The sequence below is a fragment of the Austrofundulus limnaeus genome, unplaced genomic scaffold (genome assembly GCF_001266775.1).
Source record: "Austrofundulus limnaeus strain Quisiro unplaced genomic scaffold, Austrofundulus_limnaeus-1.0 Scaffold83, whole genome shotgun sequence".
NCBI classification, from domain to species: domain Eukaryota; kingdom Metazoa; phylum Chordata; class Actinopteri; order Cyprinodontiformes; family Rivulidae; genus Austrofundulus; species Austrofundulus limnaeus.
The window spans coordinates 7452-15141 of NW_013952485.1; the positions used below are offsets into that span (position 1 = coordinate 7452).

At 41.7% G+C, this 7690-nt stretch overlaps 1 protein-coding gene across 1 annotated transcript in view; it reads left to right on the forward strand.

The window, feature by feature from the left end:
* Nucleotides 1-7690, forward strand: part of ahr1b (aryl hydrocarbon receptor 1b) — a gene marked incomplete at its 5' end in the record, with an annotated part of 15898 nt that overhangs the window by 6239 nt on the left and 1969 nt on the right. The window contains 2 exon segments of the mRNA XM_014011620.1: nt 1202-1343; nt 3429-4923. Of these exon segments, the coding sequence (XP_013867074.1) occupies nt 1202-1343; nt 3429-4923 (1637 nt within the window).

Below are 7690 nucleotides of genomic sequence, written 5' to 3' on the forward strand. Positions count from 1 at the left end.
AAACCTTAATAAAAATCTATACAGGGCTTTAGAATATCGATACAGTATTGGGAAATGAAATATCTCGATATTTCAGTGTTTCGATATTTTCTTACACCCCTATTAAGTACAGTAGCAAAGTATTTGTACTTAGTTGCTTTACAACTCTGGTGGCGGCCATGTTGAATTGGTTTGAGTTCAAAAGTACACAGTTTAAAATCCACATGTGGTTCATCATATATATTGTGAATGCTATAAACAATCCCAAAAACACACATAGACAAAACCATTATTGCCAGAGTTGCTTCTCTAAGGTCAACGCTGATGTCCTTCAACCTTGGCGTCGTGTTAACACACAGCTGTGAGTTCCAAAGCAGCAAAACGCCACATTTTCAAGAGGTAGTCCCAGTCCAGGCTGATCCTGCACCTCTAAAATAAATCAAAGTTTTTCTATTTCAGCAAAGGGTTTTGTTTAGTAAATACTGACATGATGGAATCTGTTGTGTTTTTGTAAAGTTGAGGTTGGATTTAAATTATTTTAGAAACTGATAAAGACCAAATGATTAGTAGACCTGATAAAACATAAAATAGTTCTTTTAAAAAACTGCTTTAAATTGGTTGAAAACACAGTTTATCTGGTATGCGTGATGTAAAACAAAATATTTTTTTGTTCTGCAGCCAAACTATAAAAAAATGTTAAAATATGTTACAGATTTTAGGCAACTTGAAAGACCTACATGTTGTGCACGAGCCGAGCCACTCTTAGAAACCTGTTTCTCCTGTAGTCTCTGTCTCGTCTCAAATGTTGAGCATTTTCAGGCTGCTTCAACAAGTAATCCCGTCGGATTAACAAGCAGATTGAGCAAAGCTGCAGAGCTGCTAGAGGAAAGGATAGGAGCTGCAAATCCACAACATGAGATGATCCTCGCAGCAGCAACAGAAACACAAAAACACAAAGGTCAAATGTGTGTGTAATCTGCAGGGGATGGGGTCAGTATCTTTTAACCAACATGGCCCCAACATAAAAAAGAGTTTTATTCATTAGTGGTGTAAAACCTCACATGTCACAGGGGAACATCTGGTACAAAACAGTTTTTAGTTTTTAAAATATTTGGCAGCATGAACATTTTATGCTTTTAAGTAGGAAACTTGTAACTTTGTGACGTTAAAGTGTTTTTTGTTCTGTTCCTGCATCCTGTTCACTAGTTGTGTTTCTGTTTAGTGATAAAGACCGGAGAAAGTGGGCTGACTGTCTTCAGGCTTCTCACCAAAGAGAACCGCTGGAAATGGGTCCAGTCCAACGCTCGGCTGGTGTACAAAAACGGAAAACCAGACTACATCATTTGCACCCAGAGGCCTCTGCTGTACGGTTCTGTTGCTACATGTCATTATAAACATTTAGAATCCACACACAACATATTTATTGTTGGACCGCTGAGTCAGCATTCACACTTTCCTGTATTTAAGATTCTGCTGGACAAGTTTTGCGACTACTTTAGCGTATTTAGTGCTATTTTAACTATTGATACTGTATCAAAACATTCAGCGGGAAGGGGAATAGTGTGCTGTGGCTTTTGTTTTTTAAACTTTTACACTTCTGAAAATATTTTACATAATTACAATCAGTGGTGGGCTCCAGCCCGCTAAAGCACAAATCCACTATTTGCAGACCTAAATATTTTGTTTGCGCTCTAGCAGTTTTACTAATATTTCAKAAGTGGATTTGCACTTTCTAAAATTAAAATGCAGTACCGCTAATAACTGATTATCTCCCAGTTATCATTATCTTGAACAGCAGAAGGTATGGCTGTCAATGTATCACAACATGTGATCTATCCAACAGCACCCCTCCCAGATAAACACACTTATTGTGAAGGTATACATCCTTGCTGACTGTTGCTTTGGGTCACAGTTCTCATTTACCACAATGCTTTGTGTCTGCTTACGTAGCAGGAAGGCAATGTCAAAAACAGTAAATGTGTGTAATCCATACTAAAATTTAGTTTGTATTGATTTATTTTACTTTACAATCTGAGCTCCTTTTTTAAAAATAAAGTTTAAATGCTGGAGCTCAATACTTGACGTAATTGGTCGAAGCAATCGGCCAAAGGTGTTAGAGACTCAGAAATGATTTAAAGATGTTATGCTGGTGAAGACTGACATCTAGTGGTCAACTGGAGTAACTACATGGAAAACTTTAAAATCCACGCTCTTATTTTGAAGGGAAGATAGTTTCCTGTACTGCGTGCTTTCGTTTCCGTCACAAATCAAATCCGTCATGTACCCAGAATGGATCGCTTCAGTTTTCCAATAAACAGTTTTAAAATTACTTTATTGATGCTTCTTTAATGAAAAATCTACAACAAACAAAAGAAAAAGACAAAGAATCAGCCGAACTAGCAATCCTCAACAACTTTTTAATTTTTACAGCAGGAGCTAAAGGTCTGTTTCAGGAAATCACATCTCCAGCAATCAGCGGTTGTAGGATTAAGCTGTACAAGGATTCATACACCGCTAGTTGACAGTGTTGTGCATATATTGCACATAAATTGTTGTCAGCTAATGAGTGTCAAATTAAGCTTGTGCTTTAAAATAAACTTTCACTAAGTGATCTATGGTATAAGTGTTTTTGAAGTTGTGGGCCTAAATGTTTTCATAAGTGCTTTAGAAATTGCGGAGCTAATTTTTGGATTAACACTGCCCACCACTGATTATGATTAATTGTTATTCAGAAATACCCTAAGAGCTCTATAATTCCTTGAAACCCATTGTTTGAAATCTACTTGTCCTGAAACCTTTTAGCTTTTAGCTATTTTTAGGTACGTCCTTTTTGTTTCAGCTGCCATTTTGTTGCTTTTTGCTAAACTATCCAGCTATACAGTATTTGGCTTTTAGCAACTGTTTAGTCATTTTAGGTACTATTTTTTTTTTGTTTCAGCTACCATTTTTACTCCCTTCAGTCTTAAACTACTGTTGTGCTACTGTTACTTTTTAGCTACTGTTAAGCTATTTTTAGCTTTTAATATTCATTCAGTTTTTTTCGACTCTTGGTTTCTATACTACTGTTTCTTCTTTTTTTAGCTCTTAGCTACCATTCTGCTCATTTAACTTATGTTGCACTACTTTTAGCTTTTAACAATCCGTTTGCTACTTTTAGTCTTTAGCTACAGTTTTGCTACTTTTAGCTACAATTCTGCTGGTTTGAAATTTCAGCTGCTAATTTTAGATTTAGCATCTTCTCATTATTATTTTAGCTACTGTTCTGCCTCTTTAGTTTTAAGTTTGTGCTGCGAATTTTAACAAGTTAGTTTTAGCTTCTTCATCAAACATTACATTACATTTTCACAGAAAATGGAGTTTCTCTAAATGAAACATTTTTACAAATTTACAAGTCGCAATTTAGAGTCACAATGGTGACTGAAAAATACAATTATTTTTTGTTTTCACAGGGATGAAGAAGGAGGTGAACACTTGCGTAAGCGCTCCATGCACCTTCCATTTACCTATGCTACAGGTGAGGCCCTGCTCTACCAGTCCAACCATCCCATCGCAGGGTTCATTGACAGGAGCCAGGAGAGGAGCAAGTCAAAGAAGTGTCGTTCTGACAGGCTGGTGAGGGACGGTCTGAACCCGGGCTCCCTGCTCGGTGCTCTCATGAGTCAGGATGAATCTGTGTACGTTTCCCAACCGGCTCCTGAACCCAAAATGTCTTTCCAAAGCTGCTTCTTTGGAGAACACGACTTCTCCTACTCTGAGATGKGTGGGCAGCGCAGGAGCTGGAACGACCCTGCTAACGGTCTGGTTGCAGAGCCRAGCACCAGCTTTGATCCGTTGCTGGCTACTCTGGACTCTTTGTCCTTGGAGACCCAGGGGGTGGTGGATGCAGAGAATGGAGGCTGTTCAAACGGTGAGTTGTTTTTGGCTCTGGAGGGTCTGGGACTGAGCGCAGAGGACCTGGAGCTGCTGCTGCTGGATGAGCGTATGATCAAAGTGGAGGTCGATCCTGAGCACGTGCCCACGTTGGATGAACTGCTGACAAATGACGAGATACTTTCGTACATCCACGATTCTATAGAAGGAAAACCCGACTCCGTGGAGCATGGGGGACAATTGACAACAACCAGCACAGCTGTGCCCATCACCGCAGGACCTGAAAATAATCCCACATCTAGTTTGAATCTGCAGGTGGCGTTACCTCACTGCAAGCCTCCCATTCTGCAGCTGTCACAGCAGATGCAGCAGCACCTGAACGCGCAGGCAGTCAAAGCAGCAAATGATTGGCGACAGCACAGTGATCCGATGACTCATGAAGAACTACTGGATCCTAATCTACCCRTCCCCAATGGACAGTGGACAGCTCAGGACATTCTGGTCACTGCGGGGATACAACTTGAACCCTTAAAATCTCAAACGGACGGCGAGCTTCAGCAGCAGCAAACGCATCAACGCTACCTTCAGCTTCATCAGGGCTCTAGGATCCAGAAGCAGTTCTCCCTGCAGGACCCCAGCCAGCAGAAAGCAGGCGGTCTAAACGGACTGTGTGGCACCGTGGCACCGTGGCAGGACTTGGATTTTGTTGAGAGTATAAATAGCAACTCCTTCTTTGATAACAAACAGAAACTTTATGCAAACATGTTCCTAGAGTCAGACACGGACTACAGTGTGCCTGATAATGTGGATTACTCCATCAGTGCAGGTGCTCTGTTTGAGAAAACTGGACCACAAGACGGGGGTGAGTCCACCGTTATATCTTTACCAGAGATGAACCACAAGCAGCATCTCGAGCAAATCCCCGAACCTTTGTCTCAGGTCATCTCCAGCCTGTCACAACCGCCCACAAACACCTCCCTGGAGGAGATCCTGGGAGGGAGGAAGCTGGCTCATAAACTGGACCATTACAACACAGAGACTTCTGAGATCAGTCACAACTCTGGGCACAGGAAGGTGAGACAACACAGGTGTAAAGGTGAACATAGTACTGTCTTGACAAACACGTTGACGAGTTGTCAGGACAGTATTATGTTAGATTATCTATGTTTTATTGTTTGGCAGGCCATCAGGTCGTATGGACCCCAGTCTCAGCTAAAAATGCCCCCCTCTTACACCAGATAACTAAAGGTTTATCAGTCTTTGAGCACATCGCCTGGAATGACGTGTTTCATACCAGTGTTAGACTGCAATCACAATGCTAGAAGCACTCTGAGAGCGCAAACCTCTGCCAAGCCAAGGCTGTATGTTTGTGTGTGTTTGTTTTGTGTGTGATTTATTACATTTATAGTCATATGTGTGTTTGTGTACAAGTGCTTTACAATGACTAAACACATGACAAATTACATGAAACAGAAGGAGTGGAACAGCATCAGAAAAAAGAAAACATTTAGCCATAAAAAAGAACAGAATCAACATAATTGATTAAGAAAACCTTAGCGTTATCTATTGGATAACAGACATGAACGGGGGGTGGATAGTTAGCTAGCTTACCTTTCCGATACAGGTGGGGGGAAAAACTCCAAAAACATAAACACAAAATTTTTAGGACGCGCAGGCCGATGTATTATGAAACTGATCTGTTGTTACATTAAAGTAACTTCAAATAGTAAGTTTTTCGATGTAAAAACAATTCAGTCTAAAGTTTTATTTCCATGTGCTTCGTGATTGGTCGTCTACACCGCTTCAGGCAATCCCATTGGATGTCTACTAGTGTTGTAGTACTTGAAACTGGTCTTGGTCTTAATACCGGTCTCAAGACCACTTTTTGATGGTCTTGGTCTTGTCTCAGTCTCGGACATTGAGAACTCGGAATTTTATTCCAAGACCAGTCAAGACCACAACTGTGGAAATATCACTAAACAGCCAGATTGTTGTCCAATTTATTAACATTCTTGCTTTCATTGGATTTAAAATGTAGCTACTGATTCAAAGCCAAACCTGACTTATTGCTACTTACTGTATGTATTTTTGTTACTGACTGTCACCCATCCCCACTGTCTTCACTCGTATTCACTCCAGGAAAGTGCACAGTGGTCCTCTGGGAGCGGTAAAGGATGTCTTCAAAATTTTAAGTAAAAAATTAGCTACATTATTCATAAATAATCATTGTAAAACAACAACCAGGAGAAAGCATACAGAAACTTGTAAATTCTGCAGAGCCTCACTTTCAGAGACGATGGGACAACTTTTAACTTTTATCGTCACTAACATCAATAATCTGCCTCTGTTTGGGAGCAGAGGAAAGAATTTTGCTACAAAGATTTTGTCAATATTAGCTCTTTATATTAGGTTAGCTACAGTGGGGGAAAAAGTCTTTAGTCAGCCACCAAATGTTCAAGTTCTCCCACTGAAGATGAGAGGCCTGTAGGGGGACACGTCTGGCCCTGCAGGATCTGAGTCCCTGGTGGCGTAGTGTTACGTCAGTCCAAGCCTTCTGCAGGTCATTCACCAGGTCCCACAGTTGATTTCTTCACACCAAGCTGCTTTAATATTGCAGACTCAGTCTTCCCAGCTCCAGCTGCAGGTCTACAGTTTTGTTTCTGGTGTCTTTACACAGCTCTTTGGTTTTCACCACAGTGGAGTTTGAAGTGTGACTGTTTAAGGTAATGAACAGGTGTCCTTTACACTGATAAGTTCAAACAGGTGCCATTACTACAGGTAATGAGTGGAGGACAGAGGAGCCTCTTAAAGAAGAAGTTACAGATCTGTGAGAGACAGAAATCTTCCTCGTTTGTTGTTGATCAAATACTTATTTTCCACCATAATTTGCAAATAGATTCTTTAAAAAAACAAGACAATGTGATTTTCTGGATATGTTTTCTCATTTTGTCTCTCATAGTTGAGGTCTAACTATGATGTCAGTTAAAGGCCTCTCTCTTCTTTTGAAGTGGGAGAACTTGAACAATTGATGGCTGACTAAATACTTTTACCCCACTGTACATGAGTACAGAATACTCCATCTTTTAGGACACTATTTTTCTTTATCTGGTCTTGGTCTTGTCTCGGTCTCGCCCTCCCTTGGTCTTGATCTGGACTTGGTCCAAACCCTAAAAGTCCTGGTCTTGTCTCGGTCTCGAGACACTGTGGTCTTGGTCTTGTCTCGGTCTCGCCCTCCCTTGGTCTTGATCTGGACTTGGTCCAAACCATAAAAGTCTTGGTCTTGTCTCGGTCTCGAGACACTGTGGTCTTGGTCTTGACTTGGTCTTGCCTCGGTCTGGAGACACTGTGGTCTTGGTCTTGTATCGGCTTCGCCCTCCCTTGGTCTTGATCTGGACTTGGTCCAAACCCTAAAAGTCCTGGTCTTGTCTCGGTCTCGAGACACTGTGGTCTTGGTCTTGTCTCGGTCTCGCCCTCCCTTGGTCTTGGTCTGGACTTGGTCCAAACCCTAAAAGTCCTGGTCTTGTCTCGGTCTCGAGACACTGTGGTCTTGGTCTTGTCTCGGTCTCGCCCTCCCTTGGTCTTGATCTGGACTTGGTCCAAACCCTAAAAGTCCTGGTCTTGTCTCGGTCTCGAGACACTGTGGTCTTGGTCTTGTCTCGGTCTCGCCCTCCCTTGGTCTTGATCTGGACTTGGTCCAAACCCTAAAAGTCCTGGTCTTGTCTCGGTCTCGAGACACTGTGGTCTTGGTCTTGTCTCGGTCTCGCCCTCCCTTGGTCTTGGTCTGGACTTGGTCCAAACCCTAAAAGTCCTGGTCTTGTCTCGGTCTCGAGACACTGTGGTC